The sequence below is a fragment of the Serinus canaria genome, chromosome 10 (genome assembly GCF_022539315.1).
Source record: "Serinus canaria isolate serCan28SL12 chromosome 10, serCan2020, whole genome shotgun sequence".
Taxonomy (NCBI): Eukaryota; Metazoa; Chordata; class Aves; order Passeriformes; family Fringillidae; genus Serinus; species Serinus canaria.
Window position 1 is genome coordinate 10,570,808 of NC_066324.1, and position 25,550 is coordinate 10,596,357.

Below are 25,550 nucleotides of genomic sequence, written 5' to 3' on the forward strand. Positions count from 1 at the left end.
TCTCAATAACGAAGGTTGCTTTCAGGATACTTGAGGAATAACTGTAAATAATGAAAGGGAAATAAAGCTTCCTATATGTAGATATATGATTTCTGATATTTAGTGGTTTTCTTCAGAAAAAAAGAGTTTCCTGACTGCATACCAAGAGGCATATGCAAGCAGCAGGCATTCTGAAAAAATTACAGAGAAGGTCCTTGTAACTTGATATCAAGGCTGGGGAAAGTGAGATACAGGGAGGAGATGTACATTTTCCATGGCTTGAAGTGATGTAGCCATAGATCTTGGAGTTAAGTGCCTCACTGCAGGAGGTTTTAGAATGAGATCAGTTGCTCGGGCTGTATCTCAAGTGTGCATTTTGCTTTCTGGTTTTCCCCTCTTGTCATCATATTTTTCCTTTTCTTGTGGTACTATTTACAGAAGAAGATATCTGTTCAATTTTCTATGTACACATACTTATAACAGCATATGAACTGTTAAATAGAACACATTTCTAGAATGGGATAAAGGCTCAGAAAGCTCATGAAGTCATGGGACTTCTGCAACTTTAAGAACTACTTTTATGTCCCACCTCATCCCCAATATATTGGTCAGCTGGTTGCAGCTCAAGCATGTAGTTTTTCACAATTCTCTTCTTGACTTCATTGTCATAGCAGATGTTCCTTTTGCCAATTTTTTTCAGAATACTTCCCCTCCTTTTCTCCCCATGAAAATAATTCGCTTCACCTATTTTGAAAGATGCTACTGTCTTGTTTACGGAAGCCAGTTCAATTTTTCCTTTGGCTCAAGAAGTGTTTGGTTTCCTAAAATTGTTTTTCCTCTGTGCGTGGTGCCAATTTGGAGTTTTGCTGAATAGATGAGTAAATAAGTTGTATGATAAGTAGAAAACATAAAAGAAGTACTTGGTGTGTACTCACTTTCTCCAAGTAGATACCATGAAATATAAATTTAGGGATAGTTTATAAAGCAAAATTTCTAATTTTTTTAAAGGGCAATCTATTTATAAATCAGTGGCATAATACTGATTCCTCTATTCAGAAACAGAAAACCCACCTGACTTCAATGATTTTCCTTAAGAACTGATGATGTGATAAAGTCACTCTATTTAACATCCAATATTATAAGATAAGAATATTAAGAGCAGCTTTATTGAACAAAATAGAAGCAGATAAATTATCTCTGCTTTATCAAAGTTTTACACGTTCTAGAAACAGATGCCTTTTAAAACCAATACAAAATTCCTAGATATTAACTTTTCAAACAATAACAGCTGTTAGAAATCAATCCCTTTTGATTAACTACTCTTGGAATACGCCAGATTTGTTTTAAAATTAAACACTATCACAGAATGACTTTCTAAAATCACTGTTGTTTTCATACTTAGTCCAAGGAAATTCATGGTAATTCAGAATTCATTGTATATTTAGTCCATATTTCATAATAAGGGAAATCTTTTGTAACCTAAATTAAAATGTTAGTTTTGCATTTCCTCACCATTTAAAGGCTGTGTAATGCAGCTTTCTTATTTAATTTTTTATGGCTGTTTTACTCTATTCACAAGAGTGACAATGAAATTAGGGCTGGTATGGATTCAGTCAGCTGTATTCCTTGATACTATAAATTTTTCTGGCATCTTCTTGAAGAAATAATCCATTTATAGGAGTTTAACTTGGACTTTCTTTTTAATTGTTATTTTTGATTGCAAACAGATAAATGTTTAAATGAAACATTTGGAGATAAAGTTTCAAGTTGTACAAGAGTGCCTGGTGTCCCAGAGCTGGACTCTGGCCCAATCCTCTGCCACATGCCAGTGTACACATGCAATTCCCTGCCCTCTGCACCTGTTCCAGCTTTCTGCTATTCTGAGAATACATTTGTGTGTGTGGCGAGGAAGCTGCTTTTTAAATGGAGATGGATTTCTGGTGCCTCTGGGCAACAGCAACCAGTGTATTCAGAGTCTGGAATAGCATCATGCTTTCCTAGTCATGATTCATTTTAAAGGAAAAAAGTTAATGATTCTTTCTTCTTTCCTTCCTCTGATGTTACTGCAATCTTAGACTAAAAGGTTTTGGGAATTTGGATGTTCTAATCTGTAAATTGATGGTACAGTTTAGTGAGCAGTACTAGAGATGAGGAGCAAAGCTGAAATTACATTCTATTCATAACCCTCATGAAAGACAGTGATTTCTGTTAACCAAAATCTGCTTTCTGCATTTCAGGTGACCAAAAGCAAGATACAGATTTACATAAAAAAGAGGAGACTCTGTGCTTTATTATCTATCTTGGGGAGTACTGCAGTTCTAACTTTCCCCTCCACTTAGAAGCAGCAATAGCTGCATGACTGCACTAATGAAGTTGCTAATTGTCACTGCTGAAGATACTATCATTTGCAGGGATGTAAATCTTTGCTGATTAACTTTATTACAATGTTTTCCTTTTACCTTGACACTGAAGACAAGTACAATCCATACTTTATTTGACACCTCATACTAGATTTAAGAATGGGAGCCAGTAATATATCTACAGAAGTACATGCTCTCTTTGCTCAGATGTTAAGTCTATCCAGAAAACAATTCTGTGTGAGCTAAAGTGTCAGACCCTCAAAATAATATATTCAAGTATGATTTAAAATGTGTTCAACTTGGATGCTTCCTAAGAGAGCATATCTGTAATAAGCTGCTTTTCTGGTGGTGATCTTCTAAAAGGACTCAGATTGCTCTATTAGTGGCAATAATTATTAATGAAGGATTAATAACTATAAATTATCTTCTGGCTTTCAAGCAGACAGGGAGAAAAAAAGCAGACTTCCCATTACTGTGCAAGAAATACAGCAATGTGGAAAATCTGGTGTTATATGTTGGCACTTTCAGGAAAGAAACATTAAGTAGTTTTAGGTATTTGCTCTAAGAGAAGTTGATCTCAGAAAGATTTGAGTTCCAGCTACTGCACCAGTTCTTTTCTGCTTCCATCTTCAAAAATCAGAGAATGTATTAAAGTGTTACCAGGTTCTCATCACCTGATAGTTGTTCATTCAAAATTACTGTAATAATTAGAAACAGAATTTTAGCTCCTTCCTTTTTCTAAGCCCCAAATAGCCTCAGAGAATAGAAAGGCCTTGGAGTGTTTCATAATTTAATGAAAAAATGGAAGCAAGCTGAATTACTAAAGCCTCTTGGAAGTTGCTCTTTCACTCAAAAGTCTCTTGAAATCTGAGTGGCAGTAATGGGGAACAGAATTTCTGTACCTGTTTTTTGAGGTGTGGTTTTTTTATGTATGCATATCTGAATGACCAAGATAGCACTCCCCACTTTACAAGACTCCCATGCAAAAAATTTTGCCACCATGTTAAAAATTCATCAGCTTTCTCTTGCCAGTACTGTTCCTGCTGTTAGTCAGAGGGTTACATGCAGTATTTAATCAAAAAGAAATAGACAACACATATATCTTCTACTCCTTTTATTCTTCTTTCATGCAAAAATATGCAAAGCACTTTGTATGGATTACTTCATGGCCTATAAGAGAGCAAATTTTTTTTCTAAATTCTTTATTTGGACTTAGCCCATTTTTGTACCCTAAAATTACTGCTCTAGATGGTTGAAATATTTTGTTAGTACCTCCCAAGCTGAAAACAAAGAGAGACTTTTTTTTCCTGCCAGCATGCAAGTGCTGTTTGGAGAGGTTCTGGAAGCATTCATCCACCGTGTAATCTCTGAAGTGCACACAGTGCTGGTGGAATTTCCTAGATAGGCATGCAATGCTCATTTGCCTCATCTCATCAAAGGAGCAGGGGAACTTGACCCATCAAAATTGTCATACTTTTTTGACTAGGTAATTATAAATAAAGCCTCACTTTCAGTTGCTAATAATTCCTCATTTCTTACTTTCATTTGTGGTTATTTCATGGCATGCTGCAATAACTAATGACAGCTTAGGTACTCTGGTTTTTAAATCAAAAACATTTTTAAGAGTTAAATGCTTTCATTTAAGTTGGAAAAATCCCAACAGAGTAAAAGCTTATATAGTACAATTTGTGCATGATACTAGACCAGACTCAGAGTTCATTCTAAGTTTCTGCATGCTAAGCATCTACTGAAATCAATGACAGCTGCACATGAAGAGATATTGCAGAACCCATCCACAGCTTAAAGATAAATAAATAGTAAGTATGAGATAATCTGACTCAGCTTCAATTTAATTAGAAAATTTTGGTTCAGAATTTGGGGTGAAATTGTACCTAGACTTCCATATGACTTTCTGAGGTATGAGTTTACTTTTGAATATGTCCTGTACAACAGGATCAGGTACTCATCTCGAGCAGTTTGCTCATGTGGCTTTTCCTCTCCACCTTCAGTTTATAAGTCTGTTTTTGAAATCAGCACTTTATACATATGAGATATTTTCAACAAATTCCTCTGAAAATTTATTACAGCAAAAGTGATATTATTTCCAGCTGTTTCTATCCAGAACTGATATTAAATACTGGAAGATAACACAACCAGATCACTTTCTCTATCAGACTTTGACTCTAGGTCATGGAAATGAATAACGTTCAAAATGTATCTCAGATTGAAGCTACAAAGGCCAGTCAGAGGTAACAACCAGCAGCAGATGTTAAAGCCACACTCTGATCCAGTTATTACCCTGCACTGCAAAGGAGGCAAAATCTTCTGGAGGGCAGTCACAAGGTCTGGTCTGTCTGGGTGGCCTGCACGTCTTCTCTGCAGCTGATCTAGACTGAACATCACTCAAGACACTTTCAGGTCATTCAGATAGGAGCACATTTCATTCCTTCCCACTACACATGAGGATATTGGTGAGATAAGATATGGGTAAGGTGTCAACAAAGACGCTGTCTGAGTTAATAGCATCAGACTTGTTTCAAGTTTTTACTCTTACTGCCATATTTTGTTAGGTCACATTGCTGTAGGTCAAGTTACCGCACTATTTCCCAGTTGTGTGTGGGAGATAACCCTAAGGGTGATATATAAGTAACAATGTTGAAAGCACAAGAACTCCCAATTGCTTGTTCACAGATAGCAGCCAATTCAAAGTTTTTGATGATAGCCTCTAGTTATTGCTGATATTTCTGGTGGAATGAAAATACCAGCAGCCACTAATGTGTGTCTGCTTAGACATTTGATCATGAAATAAGGAGTTTGTTTTACTTATATGCAGTAGATAATTTGCTGTGCTTTCTGAAGACTTCAGACTTAAAGAATACTGTTCCTGAAACCACTCTGGAATTGAGGGCAGTGCAGTAGCTGTGCCACTGAGATGAAGCATACCTAAAGCAGCCTGGTCTGAAAGATTTCCCATACTTGCTGGGAGGCAGAATTTCTTTTTCCAAGGATCAAGGTGATCACTGAACTCCAGGTGGTTTTTTTACTTATTATGTGTTGTACAGTAAAAATTGGCTTCAAAGAAACAAAGTAATTGAAGGGAGAATAAATCCTTCTGTGGATAGCAACAATATTGGGTCTGTAGAGGCAGAAGTCTGGGCAGCAGTGGTAGCAGCAGGAAGGTTTTAAACTGCAGTAGCTGGCTTGCACAAAACACTCTAATGGTATTGGGTTATTGTGGATTGAATGTACTTGAATGCCAGGTAACACACTGACCTGTCTGGAATGGGTGATTTTTGTCTGGCTAAAAGATGTAAAATCGTCTCTCAGAAAAGTATCGTCTAACATCAAAATATTTGATAAAAGTGCTATTAAAAGTTTTGTTTATAGTATAAGAACTCAGAAATATTGACTCCAGAAAATGGAATTATTCTCTAGTAGTTTGGGAGTAGTAAATGAGCAGAATCAGGAAAAGGAGTGTGTAATGAGAGAACAGCAAGCTTTTATTTGAAAGACATATTAATATACAAAAGTCTTAAGCTGTCTTTAGCAAGTTCTTAGATGTTACAAGAAGTCCTCTGATTATTCCCTAATTTTCAAACAAGCAAGACTACCAAAATATCGGATTAAACTAAAACAAAAGAAAAATGGCTCTTTATGCAATATTATTAGGCACCAAAGGACACTGTAGATGTTAAATTTTAAAAAGTTCCAAGGATTACTGAAGTAGTTTGAAGAAACTTGTACAGAGCTGTCAAATAGAGTCACTACCTCTGGTTCCTGAGCCACAAAATGCTTGTGGCCATGAGAAATTTCTGTGGAAATATCAGTGTGTGCTTGCCATGTTCTCAGTCTTCCTGAGGCATCCGATGTTGGTCAGAGCTGGAAATTGGATCTTGCGCTCTGTGTACCTTTGGTTTGACCGAGTACAGCTATTCTCGTATTCTTCTGTTGTAACAGGAAACAATCCAGATATGTTTTGTTTTTTGTTCTGCTGAGAGAAGTCAAGTTTTAAGTAAAGCAGATGCAGCATTAAGATGTCAGATGACACTTAGTCGTATTGTTAGTTTGTTAATTTTGATTTTTAATGTCTTCTCATCTGCTGATAAGCAGACTTACTAATCTGTAGATTCTACATTTTAATAAGAAGGAACTGATAGCAAATTTTATTGATTTTTAAATTATCTAGTTCTACTCTTACTCAGAGCCTGCATGATTTGGCTCTGTAGGCTTGTTTTGAAAGCCATCTTTCTCTCTTCTTTTTTTTTCTTTTTTGAGAAGATTCAGAGGAACTGAGTGGCATCTGATGGTTGACCAAGTTGTTCTTTTGCATTAGAACTGTGTTAGAATGACGTGTTGGTTATGTTGCAAAATATCCTCCTCCTATCACTGATCTCTTCTTGAACATCAAATTTTGAATGCCCAGCCCCTGTTTGATGCTTTGTGGTTTACTTATCTTGCACTTATTCACTTCAGTACTGAACATCTTTCCCTTTAATATTCCTTGGGTCACTAGTTCTTACTTCTTTTAAGAAATCAGTGTTTCTCCAGGACTCATAGAAGCTACAATGTAAATAATTTCAAATAGGAGAAACAGGTGATAGGATGTGTTGCAGCCTATGATGAAGTTGAGATGGCCATGATACACAGAGTACCATCATACAATTTCAGAAGGTTTCAGCCCATACAGAGAAACACCCTACCACTTCAGAAGGCTTCAGGTGTCTCCCCTTCATGTTCTTTAGCCACACCTTTCATCCCCTCATGTTGCTGCACTGCACCTGTGTGCCCTCTGTTCCCTTTGTGGTTGGTCAGTGCCCCTGGGCACTCCATGGCTCATTGCTGGCAGTGCTGCTCACAGCTGTGCCCACTGGGGTTGAGGCTCAGCCCAGCCCCACTCCCAATCACCACAAACTGGGCACCTACAGCAATGTTTGCATCACATCGAATTTTGTGTCCCTTACACAGGGAGAAAAGGTAAGTTACTGTTACATAGTGAGAATAAGCTCTTCAGCTTTTTTTGATGACAAAATTGTGGATCTTAAGGTAGTAAAACAGGCTCTCACCTATAGAACCTTTAACACTTGTTTAATTTTATTTGTGTAAGTTATTTAATTAGCCCCTCGATGCTACTGTTTTCAGATTAATTCTTTTTCTGTTGGGAAAGTAAGGAGTTAAAAAAGGTACATCTCCAAGCCTAGTCTGACAGTAGACTATGGCCAGTTGTGATGCAGAAAACCAGATTAGAATTTCATTTACAGGGCTGTAATGCAAAAGAAGCCATTTGGTTTGGGATGCCAGAAGGGTGCAGATAGTTCCTGTGAAAGAGTAGTTTAAAATTTCTAACACTGTTTTTACAGGTTGTTTTTTTTTTTTTTTCTGGTAAGGGAAGATCTTGTGAGAACTTGTGGCTGCCTTTGGTTCTCTTGAGTCTGTTCCATACTGGGCTGTGTGAATGAGGTGTCTGTGTGAGGCAGTTGTTGCAGCTCACTTTAAAGCTGACCTGCTTTAATTTTTTACTTTCTTTTCAGAATGGCTTTTGTCATCCTAAAGAGAACTTTGTAACGTTTTCACTAAGCAAACCAATTTTTTCTTCTTTCATTCCACTTCTTTTTCCTTGTTAGGAACTGAGTCCTGTTGAAAAGAAGGCAGTGATTCCTTACCAGTAAGGGAGAAATCGGATAAAATGAAAGCCTGTGAGGCTTTTCTCTGTAGGATGACAAATTGTAAAAATACAACTGTATGCTGAAAAGTGACTGTAGAGATGGCATCTTGGGAGTGAGTGGGGGAAGGTTATGTTTATTATCTGTTAATGACTTCCAGATCAAGTTTGCTCAGTTTGTGAGTATAAAAAAAACTCACCCTTTTTTAACTGCCTTCACTGCAGACTCAATTTGGGATTTAAAAATCATGCTGTGCTAATTTTAATCCAAGTATTGCTGTCAAAAAGTAAAAAAAAAGGTTCTTTGGGGTATATTGTGCCTTTAGTTAAACAGTCCATCACCGTACTGGAAGTGAAAGTTAATGCTGTGGATGAGAAGCTTATCAAAATCGGGATTTGTCTTGTCCTGATTAGTCTTAATTAAGTCTTGTTAACCCTTTTGAACACATGTCTGTTCTCTTGGTTTCTGGACTTGTCTACTGTGAAGGAATGTAAAAAGACGAGAAATAAATCTCAGAGCTGTTATTTTTGCATTGCATGTAAGGATTGTTGAGTGAAGTCATAGCAGTTATAAACTAAGTCCCATTGACATGCTGGCCATCTTGATAAGTTTAAGTTTCTCAGGGATTTGAGAATCTAGTGCTCATATATAACACAATTGAGAAATTCGTGGGAAGAGCCAGTATTTTAATTAAATCAAATGATGTTATTTGAAAAATGTCAGCTTTCAGACATGTAGGTCCTTCTTTAAATCCAATTGGAATCATAGTAATCATAATTGGAATGAAACAAATCGTGTTATCAGGTAAAGAGCCAGCAATCTGGAAAATGTTGGGGTGCATTTAAGTGTGGCCTCTGAGGGTGCTTTGATGGCAGCGCCACTGAGCTTGGTGGTTATAGTAAAGGAAAAAAGGGATACAAGTGGTGATCTTGCAGTCCTTCCTCTCTCTGTCAGATATTCAGGGATCCAAATTGTACCCAAATCTTGTCAACAAAGACCTTGTTGCTGACTTGTCAGACTACAGGGCTCAACCATGCTCTGAGATGTGACTTTTCCACTACTCTGCTCACTAGAGTGGCAAACTGGGCTGGATTCTGCCTCTGTCTCTCTTAGCCTGATACCCTGGGATTCTTTCAGGATCGGGGAGGAGGTGAAAGTGTTCATCTTCTTTGTCATACTTTTCTTATTTTGCTCCTGTCAGATCATCTGGCACTCTTTGATGTTAGTAGCTTTTCTTTAGCCTCGTGTTGTTGGTTACTGGTCCTGTTCCATTCTGTCCACTTCCTTCTTTCCAGGGACAACACTGCTGCACAGCAGGAGAGCACTGCAAGGGTTTGAGATCACTCCTGGTTTTAAGAGGCAGAAATACTTTTGTCCTCAGTATTCTGTCAAAGGGGCTCCTCATTGTTTCTGGCACAAGGGTGTTTCCTCCTGAGCTGAACCCTGCACCTATGACTTCTCCATTTGTTCCTCCTGTTGATCAGCCTTTCAGGCCCTTGTCTGCCTGCTTGCTGCTGCACCTTTCCATGGAATTGTGTGTTTTGTGCATGTCACTTCTGCATGCAGTGGGAGATTTGCATGGAGCACACAGATTCCAGATAGTGTGTCTCCAAACCCCAAATTACAAGGTTAGATTATAATTCAGTTTAAATCAGGACATTACTTAATCCCTTTTCTTTCCTAAACTCTCATTTTGAAGCTAAAGAGTTTCTATGCTTATGGGTTTCAAAAAGTCCTGGGCTAGATATGGAAACTCAGGCCTTTTCTAAGATCTTTTTAAGAATTCAAGTTAACTGATTTGGAAGTGCTTGGTACCTCCTTCCCCCTCTTGCTAATTTTCAGCAATCTGGAACATTGTTCTCGCACGTTTTCTTCTTGTGAGTATATAAATTGTTTTGAAGCCCTATGGGATAATTGTCATTGCTGGAAAACTTTTATTGAATGGTGTTTGTCTGCCAGCATCAGAACTTGAGGAGGTTATTTCATCTTGGCTTTCATTTCAGTTCTATTTTAGCAGTTCTTTGTCTTCAACTCCATCATCTTCTCTGTGCACTGAGCTGCTGTGTTCAAAGACATTTTTTGAAATAAAATTCTTCATTTTGTGGTTCTTTTTCAATGATGATGTTATTTCTCATTTTAGGAGCTTTTGTATTTCTTTAAGGCAAATGAGACATGTTAGTGGTTATTTGTAATTCTTTTTTGTTCAGTGGATTTCCTGTTATGCAAAAATGTAAAGCTTTTCTCACTGTTCTTCCAAACTTTTGTTTTCCTGTCTTGATAGTTTTGTACATCTGTGTCTGCTTTATAATCTGTGGCTAAGATGTATTTGCCCATTTAAGATCTGGCTTTGTCTTTGTGGATGTCTTTCAACTTACTGTAAAACTGCAAGTTAGAACTCCTGCTTGCTTGTGTCAAGACCTTCAAGAAGTGAACATCTCTGCTTTTCTTTAACAATTTTTCTGAATGGACATGAGGGTACTGGAGATCTACATAAAATTATCAACATGTTGTGCTTGCATACCATAGTTCCAGTAATAATTTTATTCCTTTGTCACTGTAAAAAGAATCCCAGGGGAACCTTTAAAGCATAAGGCTTGCACTGCACTAAGTGCCACATTTGTTTGTAGAGCACAGGACAAATCACAGAAACAGGATGGTTTGGTTTGGAAGCAACCTGGTCCTCGAGTTCCAACCCCCTGCCATAGGCAGGGACACCTCCCACCTGCTCAAAGCCCCATCCAGCCTGGCCTTGAACACTTCTGGGATAGGGCACCCACAAGCTCTGGGCAGCCTGTTCCAGTGCCTCACCACCCTCACAGGACGGAATTTATTCCTGTTATGTAATCTAAACCTGCCCTCTCTCAGTTTTAAGCCATTTCCCTTGTCCTGTCACTTTGTTTCTTTCTAAATGGTTTATCTCAAGCTCTCACTGAGCCTCTTTGAATACTGAAAGGCTTTGCACACACCTCTGCTTTACAGTTATTTTTCCCTTCATGAGCAGGTGGGGTGGGGACAAACAGACAGAAAGACACCCACCTTGTGAGACTGGATAAATACTCCTCTTTACCACCACAGAAATCCAGGATTATTAATGCCAGTCTGTCCAGACACAGTCTTAAAAAAAATCTGAGACAGATCTAAGTATCTGTATTTTATTGCTCATGTTTTAGTAGATCAAATAACCTTCTTAGCATCATTTTTCATTAACCAGTTCATTATCTGTGGAGAAATCTCTTTGCATAGCCTTTTGTCTGGGAAGAAAAAAAAGTGTGGAAAAAGTACTAAGGAGAAATTTAGTCTGTTAACAGTTCACTGGAAGGCTGATGTGCATCCTGAAGTACCAAGAAAATGCTATGTATGATTTTTATATTTTTGTTAGAAGAGGATTCAATTTGCAAAAATCTACCTAAAGACAGGAAATATGTGGCAGATGAAGAAATAAGTGAATGTTGTGAACATATAAATACTGTGCCAAAGGAATCCAAAGCCATAGCAGAGGTTTGCCTTACATACTTCTGATATTAGAAGGATCATACATGGGTAATGTGCTAACCATGATTCTGTCACTATTTATAAACCATAAATTATATAGTTATATTCTGTCAAGTTATAAAATGCTTGACAGAATACAGAGGATTATGGGGGGAAAACAACAATGCATGATTCTGTCACTATTTATAAACCATAAATTATATAGTTATATTCTGTCAAGTTGTAAAATGCTTGACAGAATACAGAGGATTATGGGGGGAAAACAACAATGCATGTAACTGAAGAAAAACTCAGCAACAAAGTGTTTCTTTACTGATCTGGCAGTTGCAGTAATATTAGATGTGATATATTTTTAAAAAACCGGGCAGAGAAGCCAGAGGTGAATATCATCTTAAAGTTTGTTGTGTAGGTTAAATCATCAGAGGCTTTGAACAGAGCTGCATTTATGTTAGACTTTTCCTTTTATAATTAATATTTGTGCTGGTTTGTTTTTTTAATATGTTTTACATGTTTGGGGTTTTTTTCCCAGTTCTCCTTTCTAACATATTTTAATGCTTTCAAAGTTCACAAAAGGAAAATGCTTTTGCCAGAGATAAGAATCAGTTAGATTAAGGTAAGGGCATGATTGTAGTAAACTGCAGTTTAAAATGTGATACACTAGTTTAATTCTTGATAAAACTCTATCACACACCTTGATTCTTCTTAAATGGCTGTACACAAAAGTCAGCATTAATTTTTAAAATAACTCAGGTTTGCAGGTGTTTATGTTCCATGTCTATTGTCATCTGCAGTTTTTCTGCTTGAAACAGAGAATGGTCTCCTGTAGCATATTAGATCCGTGCCATCAATCTTTGCCAGAAATTAAGTAGTATAGTACTTCATTTTGGTGAAAACCAAAAATCTTACTTAAAAAAAAAATCTTAGTATAAATATTTTGTAATATGAATGTAGAATTTCTTATTCCCTTCTGCTAGTCTTCTCAGTTTAATAAAATCCTTTACTGACATTTCTCCCATTTTTACAGCCCTCTTGTATCAGCTCATAGTTGAATGCACCTCTGTGCTCCTCAGAATTCAGTGGCCAAAGTCCTTTATCTCCTACTTTCTTCATGCCCACGATACTGATAATGCTGTCTCATACCCCTGCACTTGAAGAGACATTGTCCTCTGGTTTATAAACAACAATATCCTTTTGGACTTCCCAACCAACCTGTATTGTATTTAAAAACCTTTCTTCAGAAGTTTTTGCCAAGGTGGTTTAAACCAGCTGGGGCAGGGAGGAGAAGAATGCATTACTCAAGTCTCACCCATTTATTTTGTTTCCTTTTTCTGCTATGATCCACAATAGCTGGGACAGTTTTCTCTTTTCTAGACTGAGACAGACCACAGTAATGCAGACAATCTCAGCAAGTGGTTTGCCTAAAAGACAGAAACTTAAAAATACAGAAAAAAGGTTTGATTGGTTCCTCATCTTGTTATCCTTTAACCTAACATATGATTTAAAATGTCTGAAGTGAGACTGCACTTCAGCTTGGTTACTTTATTTCTGTTAGATTTTGGGGAATAAGGCTGAATGAGAAACATAAATCAAACCTCCCAGAATGTAATGAAACTCCTCTCATATCTGGATTCTAGCTTTGTATATGGACTTGGTTCTATTATGGCCCTGAATTATACTCTTTGAATCCAAACATCTATAAATCTTGAGGAAACTTCGAGTATTTTCTGAATTTGGACATATTTCTATCTGGCATGTGTCCTTCTGAATGTAGAAAGGACATATCTCTTGTGTGGTACAGATATTCAGAGCCCTTTGTTCTTTTTATCTTAAAACAAAGAGGTTTCACAAGCAAAGATTTGCTAATTAATTAAATTCATTCCCTGACACACACAGAACTTCTTTAATTACTATGTTTTTGGAGGATTTAATGAAGACTTAAGCTTGAGTTTCTCTGAAACCTTTTCTCAAGGGATTCTTAGCATTTCAGTTTTCTGTATATTGAAGAATTTGCACTCAACACATTAAAGGAAAAGCAGTTTTGCCACTGCTTTTCAGCATATTCAGCATAGGGACGCCTCAGCTCGCTTGTAAAACCTCAGCAGCTTCTGTTACAACAGGCCAGCCCTTATTCAGTGAATTCAGAGGTCAGTTTGTGTTATGGTACTTTAACTGCACTGACTTCAACCAATTTCGCAACATCATATAGAAGAGTGGAAAACTTTTTTTTTCTCAACTTTCAGTGTGGCATTTTTATATTTGTCATTGTTTTTATGAACTTCACAAGGACAAATTGTAAAACTTGTTATTAGGCTGACTAATGGGATAAAAAGAAAATTTTAGACTTCTTGTGAAACTGATTATGTTTTTCTCAGCAGATTTTAGGTGACTATTCACATTATGAGCACAATTCAGTCTAAAAATAAGTTCTGTCCACTTTTTTATGGGTTTATTGAGAACAGAAATTTCCACACCATTCTCCCTTTAATGTGACCACAATGGGCAGTCATAATTTGTCCATTTATAAAAAAGAATAAAGTAGCAAATTGGCCACCATAAACTGTTAGTATATCCACTTTTGCTGACATGTTTATTGTAGTTTGCAATATGCATGATGTTGATTTTCAAAAATGTTCCATTTTCTTTTTTGAGACTATTAATTATAAATTCATGAATCACAAAAATCAAGACTGTAATACAACTCAGGAGTTGGAAACACTACATAGCACTCATCTGTGTCATCCTCAAAAAAATGGGAATGTTGAAATTTTTCATAGTTTGAATAAAAGCCTAAAACCTTTTATTCATCATACAGCTGAAGCTGAGCAGGTCAGATAGATAGTTTTTTATGCATTTATGAAATGAGCAAAAGGCAGCTAATGAACATGTCAGGAAATGTTTAGAGAAAGCCTAGAAAGAGACAAATATGTGAATTTCAGTGCCCCACCTGAAATCTTATATAGCATAGAATCTCATAAAATGAACATATAACTTCGCCTAAAGTCTGAAAGTATTCTTTATGTTTTATGTTTCAAAGGAAATGAACTTGACTCCAAAAGACACATCTAGGAATTAAAGATGGCCCCTAATGAGCAGACAAAGGAATGAAAAAAGCCGAAGACTTTGCAGCCTTAAAAGTAGAGTTCAAAATATCATCCCTCTTACAAAATATTTCCTGAAAATAGGCTTGTGGAGCACAAAAGTCAATTCTGGAAACGCGAGAACTATGAAAGCAAGTCCAGTAGTCGGCACTTTCAAAAATAAATAAAACCATCAGGCAACAACTGTATGCTAATTGCATTTAAGAAATGAAAGACCACCTACAAAGAAATAAAATAAATCTCATTAGTGCAGCTAAAGCAGATCGTTGAGATTCAAACTCTGCTAACCAAAAACTTTAGGCTCACCAGAAGGAGCTTGTGAAGTCGCTGCCATTTTCCTTGGGATGGGGAGAGCCCTGCAAGCCCCTCTGCGCCCCTGTCTCAGCTCCAGAGGCTGGTGTGCATTTCCTGTCATGGCTGTGCCCTTGCTTGCAGGGAGAAAGGGCACCCAGAGCAGTCATGTGCAAAGGGCTGAGAGCTGAGGGTGGTACTAAGAAATCCCACAAATCCTGACAGTGTTGTTCCATCCAAAAAATTTTATCTTTTTAACCATTTGTTTTATGAAAAATCAGCTTTAGGAAGGCATTCCACTGCAATCTTATAATCAAGAAAGTTAAAGATTTTATGACCTTTAGGCAGGACAATAAATTTTGAAGGTTTTCAGTAACAATAGCAAGAGGCCTGTAGGTCCTTGCAGCTCCCAGAAACCATCCTATTCCCTCTAGAGGAAGTATTGAAAATCGTTTGCAGCCAGTGACCCCTCTCTCCCTGCTGGCCATCATCGGGTTATAGATCTTCAGAAACAAAAGCTGCCCAGGCCTTCAAATGGCCTCACTCTCTCAAATGGCCTTCTGAAAATAAATGAAAAAAACAAAATAATTTTTTCAATCAAGGCTATTCAAAGCTCCTCATCTATTTTGCTGCTGACATAGTCAGATTGGCTGTGGAAAGATTGCAGAGGAATTTGACTGGATATATTTGTAGGGCCAAGGCCTGACCATAACCAACTTGAAAAAAGGCCCAATAGGTATTTTTTCCTTTACCTTTAACCCTTTGTCCCCAAATTTTTTTAATCACAGATAGTATTTGGCTCTAAGTTTATGATTCAGCTGTGGAGCTTTAACTTAATCTGACAGAAGTTCTGTAAATCCTTGCTAGGTGTTTTTGGTTCTGATTTTAGCTTCTGGTTTCAGTTAGACTTTTTAATTCAGCTATGAAAGTTAGAGCTTTATGTTCCTAAATAAAATCAGGTTCAGCCCTTCATAAAAAACTTCTTATTCTTGGAGCTGCTATAGATGTTTAAAAGTGTTGCTCTGTATTTTAAATTTTTTCCCCTCAAGTACAGGGTCTTGTCTGAATTCTCTTCTAGATCGAAGCCTGAAAAGGAAGGAGATAGGAAAGAATGTTCCCAGGGACAAAGTCAGTAGAAAGTGCTTCAGCATTTAATCAGAACAATTTCATTCTGTTGATAATTGATCAGTAGAACACAATTAAAAAATCCTGCTCAATGTCAAAACAGCTCAGCCAACAGAAATAAATACATGTATTTGTCACATGAGGGACAGATAAGAAACCAGAAAATGCAGAACAACGTGAATAAAACCTTCCACCATATGGAATTTGGCAAAAAATAAAGTATTTAATATTCCTGAGGAATTGCTGTAAGAGCTTCATACAAACCTGCTTCAGTATGCCTTGAAAAATTAATTTCTATTTTAAAAAAAGAACCCCACACATCTGGCTTGATCATTGGCTGATAAAATATATTTTTATTCCCACCCCAAATCACACGCAGCTTGGCTGGAAAGAAGACAGCTGCTTGGGCACTAGTTGTGTTTCAGTCTGAAGTACATCTAATCTTTATTGATTTATTTGATTCTCATGTGCCAAGTGCAGAAAGTTGTGCTTTAGTGGGAAGATATTTTTTTTTTTCCTTTTAATAATAATGTGTAATTTTGGCCAACAAAAAAAAAAGGTTTAGAAGATGATAGCAGTTCTCAAAATGCATTGGACTTAAAATCCAATAAGTATACCCAGTGCTTTTGTATGAATCCTCCTCAGTTTGTTGCTTCTACAGGAAGCACTGCTGTTGGAAATCAATCTCAAGCATTTTAATGATCAATTAATTCTGAAAGCTCCTTAATGTCTTCTCATCTGAAGCTTAAACATTTTTTCCTTGTCTATAGTTTTTCCATTGCTAGGTCTGACACCTATGATGAATTTGGTCTGTGTGCCTTAAAAGATTTGGGCATTTTAGCTCTATGTGCAAACTCTCACTATTTGTTATTGTATTGCTTGAACTGTTTGCAGGGAGTATGGGCTGGGTGAATCCACATTGTGATGAAATCAGTGACCAAACCTGCAGAGGCTTCAAGAGCTCCAGAAAAAGTTCACCCACAGGTTTCACTGGTCAAACAGTCGTAGGTGACCAGAGGAAAATCACGTCCTCAAGAAGCAGTGGTTGCCAATGTAGCAGCCCCAGCTCTGCCCTGCTGTCCAAGGCAGGGCAGCACTGCAGTCTGGGGCACGGGGAGGCTGTAGAGGAGCTGGCTGGGCACTGCCCACCCTCAGCACAGTGACACCTGTCTCTGTGAACCTGGGGCTGTCACAGGAGGCTGTGGTCTGTCATGTCTCAGAGAATCTCAATTACTTGTGACACAAGTCCAAAAGCACAGGACAGAGTACAAGAGATAAGATCACTACCAGAATTATTCTCTTGTCTCTATTTTATGAGATATTGAATCTCAGATGAGCATTTGATGAATGAACTGGCTGAACTGCTGAGCTGAGGGAGGACGGATGTGTCGGCAGCATTGCTTGGCAATGCTTCCTCTGCCAGTTCTCAGTGCACTGGGAAAATCTGTCAAGCAGGGCTTACATTCCTCACTGTAGTCCTTTCTGCACTGTGAACTAGTCTCTCTTATCAATTCCTAGCCTTCAATCTCAATTTAATGTGGTGCATGATTCATAGCACAGGTTTCATTACTTTGTCTTACCAGTCCAGTTTTCATGCTACTGGTACTTTTTAGTATAAGTTCTTTTATAGAGGTTGGGTTTTTTTTTGATGAACCTTACAATGACAAGAATCAGGGAGCATTACTTCAGTCCTGCCCAGAACAGCTATAATTTGCAAGGTAACTTTTTTTAGAACAGGATACTCTTGTGAATGTTGTGTATCTTTAACTAGATCTAGTTAGGATTTAGCACACAAATAAGCTTCATAGTTAGCTGAAAATACAAATCTTTCACTTGACTGAAACTGTAGTGCAGCAGTTGCTCCAACATATCAAGATGTTATTAAAGAGACACATGGACTCGGAGAGGAATTTCAGAAGGATTATACTAAGTACTCAGCAGTTGCTAAAATAAAAGTTGGCATTCAGATCATATTAACTAGAAACCAATATTCCCGAAAATGTTATGTAAGTAATTACTATATATTGGGTTGCCATATGTCTGTGTGTGTGCTGTGTCCAAGACAGCAAACGTCAAATGCACGGTCGCAATCCCCTCCTGTCGAGTGAATGGTAAAATTGCTCTCGTGCTATTTCAGAGGATGAGCGTGTTCCTGAGCAAGAGACACAGTCAGCAAGTGCAGTGATGAAGACATACATGTCAGTGGGATTACCCTAATACAGGGTATTAATATGGCACCAGGCAATGATGCTGCACCCGGGTGTCTAACAGCATCTCCATTTCAGATCCATTTTGGAAATGTTTAGAGCCCATTTACTGCATGCTAAGATTAAATTCCTGATTGAATGAATTACAGTCAGTCCTTTAGATAAAATTACACTCCATGGATAATCATAGCTTATGTTAACCTTTATTGGGGGCAGGGGGTAATAACATAGTGACAAAGGATGAGGAAACGCCTGAGGCACTTAAAGACTGAGGCAGAGAAGGCATTAATAGTAAGAGCAGTTGTTCTCTGGGTACCAAAACCCCTGAGCTAGAGGACAGGGACAGGGATTAGAATGAAGCACCTGTAATCCAAGGGGAGATTGTCAGTGACTTCACTGCCACTTGACACTCACAAGTCTCTGGGGCTGGATGAATCCACCCAAGGGAACCAAGAGACCTGGTGGAAGTGCTCTCTGAGCCATTCCATCATTGATCAGAAGTTTCACCAGAGGAGGTTTAGATTGGATATTTGGAAAAAGTTCTTCATGGCAAGGATTGTCAAGCACTGGAACAGCGTCCCCAGGGCAGTGGTGGTGATCCCTGGATGGATTTCAAAGATATGTTGAATGTGGCACTTGGGCTCACAGTTTGTGGTGCACTTGTCACTGCTGGCTTAATGGTAGTCTTGATGGTCTTAGAGGTCTTCTCCAACCTAAACAATTCTATGATCTGATTTACCAATCAGCATTACTCTAGCTGTAGAAGAGATTTTTAAAAGGTAGTCAGGAAAAGCTACTAAGAAAACAGACCTGCAAAGTCTTGCTTAGGCAATATGCTCATGATCTTCTGCTCTAGACTTAGACATTTTCATCAAAATCTTCTTGCTTTATGTTTAGAGATACTTCTAGTATCTTTGCCCCTTGTCATTCTCATGCTCTGATCATTGATTCACCATGATGTACAAACATGTCTTTAAAGGTTTAAAAAGCAAGCAAAAAAAACCCAACACATTTTTTGTTTGTTTAAAAAGAAACATTTACTTCCTATATATAGTCACTAAATAAGAATGCGAGTGCCCTTTTTATGTAAATGTTTTGAATTCTGTATGTTTTTCCATGGAAGTTAGGTCTAAATTTTACTGTGAAAGAGATTCACCAGAAGTTTAGAACTTGTGGTTTATCCTTTTGTACTGGTTTCCTTTTCTTTGCTTATGAGAATATAATTTATAAGATTCATTGACAGAAAAATTTTGAAATGTACTGCAGCCTGCGTGTTGTGGGGAAGATTCTATGACCTTGTGTGTCATGCTCAACTTAAGAAAGAAGAAAAAAACCCCATAATACATTTTTATTCTGCTTATATGCTGATTATTCTTTCCATGAATCCAGTTGAACTAAAGTTCTATGCAAATATCTTAATGAAAGGACTGGTATTTACTGTATTCTACTCCATTTTTATGACAGGATAATAAATAGGAACTCACTGGAGTAATCTCAGGATTGTATTTTGTTAGGCAGTTGGTAACAAAGCAATAGCAATATTTTCTTCAAAATACCTGTAGTTATCTTAAACATTGTTGAAGATCCCTCTTTTTTTTTTTTTTTTTTTACTTTTGGGGGGGGTTCTATAACTACAGATTTATTTGAATGCACAGTATATCTACGACATTACAAATGGATTACAAGATACTGCATTTCCAGGATGGCAATAAGGAATGTTTATGATCAGCCCATTCTATAATTCTGCCAATTGTTCAGAACTGTTTCCCCTCTCCCTTGCTTTCCTCTTCTCACATGCATCCTTGTAACTGTCTTGCCTCCAATTCATCTTTTCATCTCCTCACCTTGTGCCCAGAGCCCATTCTTTTCCTCTTGAGTGTTTGATTTACTTGACCCAAGCACTCTGTTCTACTTTTCCTGGTTTTCAGAAGTAAGAGATCTTCTCTACTGATACTATTGCTATGACATTCCCCTCTGAGGTTCCTGAAAAGATCTGGTAGTTTGCATTGGCTGTCATTCATCTGCTGTGCTCAGATTTGGCAGAATCTTTTCACAGAATTAGGAGCTTCTGAGAATTTGGGTTTGGCCTGAATTTGCATGTGTAATGTACAGAAAATCTGAGAGATCTCTAATTTGATCCAGACTTCTGGACATTAACTTGTGCTTAGCATCACAAAAACCTTCCCAGGGCCAACTCTTGCTGTGTCTTTTATGGCTGCAAGGGCTGTGACACAACCAAATCTTCTCTTTGGTTTTCTTTGGAGAGAGCAGAGAAGTGGAAGTTTGTGCAAGAGAGAGGCCACAGGAGCCTGACTTTCCCCTTGGGAACAGGGTTAAGACATCTTTGGGAGATCCTGATGTACACTCCCCTTTCTGCAATCACAACTATTTCTCCTGCTAAGGAGGCAGGTTATGAACTGTGTGTCTGTACTGCCAGAGCAGTTATAGGAGATGGCAGGAGCAGACAGTGATAGCAAGGTCAGAATTTGTCAGTAATGTCAATGACATTTTTCCTTGGTCCTACCTAGAACTTACTTTTGCTTAGTACAACTCAATAAATTCTCTCTTAATTATTCCTTCTGCATTTTAATTGTTCTTTTACAAGGTCACTAGATCATTTTTAATCCTTTATAATAGTTTTGCATAAAATGAAAATGTCCTATGATGTAGATGCACAGCTGGGACTCAAGCATGAGAGTATGGTGTTTGGATAACTTAAAATCCATTTCCTTCATTACTTGCTCATTCACTTAAGTTGTCACATCAGTTTTTGTTGAAACTTTCATACCTCCACAAAGGAGGTATGATACTAACAAGTATCACTAGGAGAAAAGTTGTCCTACTCAAAATAATATATTCCTAATGCTTTACTTGGCCTGCAGGTACTCCTCCAATATTATTATTAATTACAGCAGTAATTGTCCTACTTGTGGAGAATAGAAAACTTCAAATGTTTAGCAAGGTCGTTCCAATTTTTTGAATGCTTCAGTTTAATCTTCCTTTTTTACAGAACACTCCAAACAAAACAATGTCCAGGACCTGAAGAGGAAAAGCACTGAACAGCCCTGCAAACACTGCAAGGTACACTCCCTCCACTGAGGCAGCTCATTGCCCACTTCATCTCTCTTTTAATAGAGTGCAGGGAAAAGAAGAGACACTGTAACAAATCATCATCTTTATTTCAATTTCTGTTTTCCCTGCCAATAGGTTTTAGTAAATCAATATTTATACTGAAAGATATATTTAATATGGGGGGGAAAAAAGACTTTTATAATCAATGAGTTTTCTTTTAATTGCTTCTTCAGAAATACATTTTGATAATAGCAACTGCTCATTACAATACAAACCAGAAAAAGCATTCATGTACTGTGGCATGGGAAGTACTGCCAGTTCTAAATGCTCTACATAGTTTCTTTAAAATTTTTACGTTCTTTAGGCCTCAACAAAAACCAAAGCTCCTCTTCCAGGTTTGGTAGCAAACAGACTGTTATTCTCCACTGCTAACCTTTGGCCATCCGTTTGGTAATAAGCTTTTTTGACATTTTTTAGGAAAGTGTTCAGCTTGTCAGTAGGCACCATTGACACAGTGCAGCCACCCCATCCAGCTCCAGTCAGACGTGACCCAATGGCCCCAAATTGCCTAAAAGAAAATAACAGGGGAAAAAAATAATGTAAAATAATGTCAAAAAGATGTACTTTGTCATATATAAAATTTTTATAGAAAACTCAGTTGTGTTTTGAGTATTCCCATGTCATCAAGACTTTTCTGATGTTCACTTGCTTATATGTAACTCTACAGCAATTTGCAGTTACCCTTTTGGACCAAAGAAAAGTGCTGATGCTTTAAACTGCAATATAGTAACTTCTGTCAGTTCCAAAAGTCCCCCTGTTTTCTAAAGCTTCAGCATCAGCTGTTTTTAGGATCACAGCACAGCTGAGATGAAGAAAGCAGAAGAAAGGAATTGTGTTAGCAACATTCATAAGACATCAGAAGTGAAAACAGAAATACATGACAAAAATAACAAAAGAGGGTTCATAAACTAATTGCACAGGATGTAGGCATGCAAGCCATTTTCTAATGTGGCAAAGACAAATAGCTCTATTCTTCCAGGACAGATCTAAACCATGCTGAAGATTCACAGGCTTCTGCAGGACTGCTGAGCATGCCAGTCAAGAAAAGGAGAGTTCAGAGACTCTGAAAAAGTCATAGAGTCACTGCACTCTGTATAAATAAACTCACATAAACTTCCGTTTATGCTGAATGGACATAGTAGGGTATCTCTCTTTAGAGGAACATCAAGACTGACAGCAGTGGAGGTAAAGTATGAAGGTAGTCCCAAAATAAAAAAATGCTCTTAATCAGGAGTGTGAACAGAAAGAACAATGACAAATAAATGACATGCAAAATATAAACCATTCCCAGCCTCAAGATACTGGCCTGCTAGAAATGTCCTAGAGCAAATCCCCTGCTGTAGCACTGCAAGACTCAGATGCCATCTCATTCGAATTTAGACTGTTTTCAATAGTTTGCTTACCTGTGTTCCTGATCTTTACTTGGAAAAAGTAGGAAAAGACCATGTAATAAGTTACTTTGGGCCTTTTCTAACTTAATGAGAACAGAACCCTCATATTTAGAAAACTCATCTGAAATCTTACTCTTGTGGGAGATCTAATCTGATTTACAAACAAATACTTTTGATGTGTTTCCAGTAGCCATGCATAGGCAGATTCACCAGCCCTAGAGTATGTTAGAGAGACAATATCATGTGAATAGCATTGGAAAATGACAGCTCATTTGGAGTGGGCTGTTGTAATTCTTCATGTGTGCATTTTATGTTAAATGAATCTGGTGTAGTGCTGGGTTAGTAGAGGTTTAGGTCATATTTCAGGCAAGTACTTGCATATGTGTTTGATTCTAAACACACATCTCTTCTTGAACAGAAACACTTTCTTCAGTGTGTCTGTGTGGTGCCACCCTTCATACTGACTCGATTTTGTGTTCATTCTGCATTTCCTGTTGGTGTTTTATTTTACTTATTGTTATTCCTGTAAGCTACTCATTCTCTGATGCAATTTTGGTAGTTTCTAGTCCATGGAGCAACCTCCTAAAATGAGCAGGATCCAATCCAGTATCAGCTGCAATCAATAAGGATATTCCCATTGACTTTATAAGGCCCAATCCACTTTTCAGAGTCTGTTAAATCAACTGTCTGTACTTATTTCGTCTGTTACCTCAGACAGAACTTTGTATTTCAGATGGTGTCTGGCTTTTATTTTGGTAGGCAACCGAAATCCCTTCAGAATTGTTCTGAACCTTTTATTGATTTCATAATTCTCTGTGGTCATGCTCATGCCTCATTTTTACTGAGTCATTTTCGAATACTTAGTTGAAATAAAGCGTAAAGTAGACAGAAAATATGCATGTTGCAGAGCTGAAGTCACTGTGTTTCAAAATACTGTGGCTTAACAGTGTCAAATGTGGTGATAGCAGCCACCTGGGACTGCTGAGGAACCTGATGGGCAGTGCTGCACCATCTGAAAATCAGGTACCTGGATCCAGGAGGGAGCACCTAATTCTATTTTTGCAGGAGATGTGATGCCTGGGGGGTTTCTAGATCAAACACAAGGAAATTCTCTTTGGAACAGGTCTGAAACTGCCTCATTCAAGTTTTAATCAGTTCAGTACTAAGCTGGACCCCTCTGGTAAAGTGGGATTCCTGGCCAGACACTCCTCTTGTGCACTGGGATCTTTTTGGAGAGGAGTCTGAGCAGACAGTCTTGTGGATGGGGAGCTGCCCCACGCAGTGGGAGGTGTGGGTTTCATGTGTGGGAAAGGCCCCGTGTGCGGCTGGGCTGTGCTGCAGCGCAGGGCCAGGGAAGGCAGGGAGGAGGATCGTGGGTCTGGAGTCCAGGCTGGGCCACTCAGCTCCCACTCCCAGGTTTGGCCTTTGCTTCAGGAAATGTTTATCTATCGTGTTCCAGTCTTCACTGGACACAAAGAGAATTAGCTTATGGGGGTGTGTAAATATGTAAAAAATATGAGTAGTGCAGCAAAGGAAAGAAGAATAAAAGAATAAATGGAGGGAGTAAAAATGAAACAGTCGGCGAGACATGGTAGTAGTTCTTTTTAAAAATAACTGTGCTTTTAAGAGGTAAAAAAACTCCAGAGTAGTATTGTTAATTTGAAATACTTAAAATTATGAAGTAGCTTTTCAGGAAGCATGGAGTTAACATGGTAAGATTTAAATATATAAATGGGGAGGATTGTGCTTGTTCTGCTTTGTAATTTAGTTTGCCTTTGGACAGCATCTTTAACTGTTTCTGGCTTTGTTGAAATTTCAAATTTGCCATGATGGCAGGCTCTGCTGCTTTAAGAAAATCATCAGTGGAAATGGTAAGAGTCTTGATAAAATGCAGAATTGTGTTGGCTAGCATAATGCAGCTGGATGTAATGTACAATCTGTATCTTTTAAAAGTGGTCAGAGAGGATTCATCTGTCTGTCATGTAAGAAGCATGGCTGGGAACACAAAAATTATCAGGATTTATAGCACCAAAAGATGGAGAATAAGAAAATGAAAGTAAGTTATGTGCAACACTAAGGACTGAGAGATTTTCAAGAGTACCTAACTTACTCAGGAGCTCACATCAAATTTTTTGTCCCTTAATTGTTCAGTAATCTGCTGTGTTACCTGCTTTAGAAGACTAACAGGTGAACCAGCTACTAAGAGCATGAGGAGGGTTAGAGAAAGCACAAGTCTTCAATCTTTGCAAAATGAAAAAAACAACTGACCAACTCGTGGTTACAGTCTTCAGCACTACAAACCACAGCAAGTATGGATCCCTTTCTTTCTTGGCAGAGGTTATACACTAAAACATAAAGATCTAGGCAAAAGAGAAAACATCTGGATATGCAGATCATTCTTCACAGTTTAAACCTCGTAAGAAGAGAGCAGCAGTAGACGCAGGCAATTCTGTGGAATGTATTTTTGGAAAAGCTTTTGAAAGTTACAGGGCGGCTGTATCATCGTGAGTAAAGAATGTAATTTATGTAGTTCCTGACCATTTCTATAATCACATCAGCCAAGTCTTCCTGGAGTGACTAGTGATTTTATGTTCATTAGGTTTTTTAATACTCAACTTAAAAAAAGTTAAGACTTTTTTTCCAAAAATTAGATGATGGCTTAAGCTGCATTCATCCAGAAGAGCTATACACTTTTAGAAATCTAATTACTGAATCAGAAAAAGATTTAGTACTAAACTTCTAGAGAAGAAAGATGCATTTCTTAGGAAATAATCTTGATGCAAAGAATAATGAACAATTTACTTTTTTTTGTGCA

At 37.8% G+C, this 25,550-nt stretch overlaps 1 protein-coding gene across 1 annotated transcript in view; it reads right to left on the minus strand.

Annotated features, from left to right (window-relative positions):
* Positions 1–21,367: 21,367 nt before the first annotated feature.
* Positions 21,368–25,550, minus strand: part of GALK2 (galactokinase 2) — a 46,303-nt gene continuing 42,120 nt past the window's right edge. Inside the window, exon 10 of the mRNA XM_030228432.2 lies at positions 21,368–21,852. Within this exon, the coding sequence (XP_030084292.2) occupies positions 21,645–21,852 (208 nt within the window). The 3' untranslated portion in view covers positions 21,368–21,644. The remainder of the gene's footprint in view (positions 21,853–25,550) is intronic.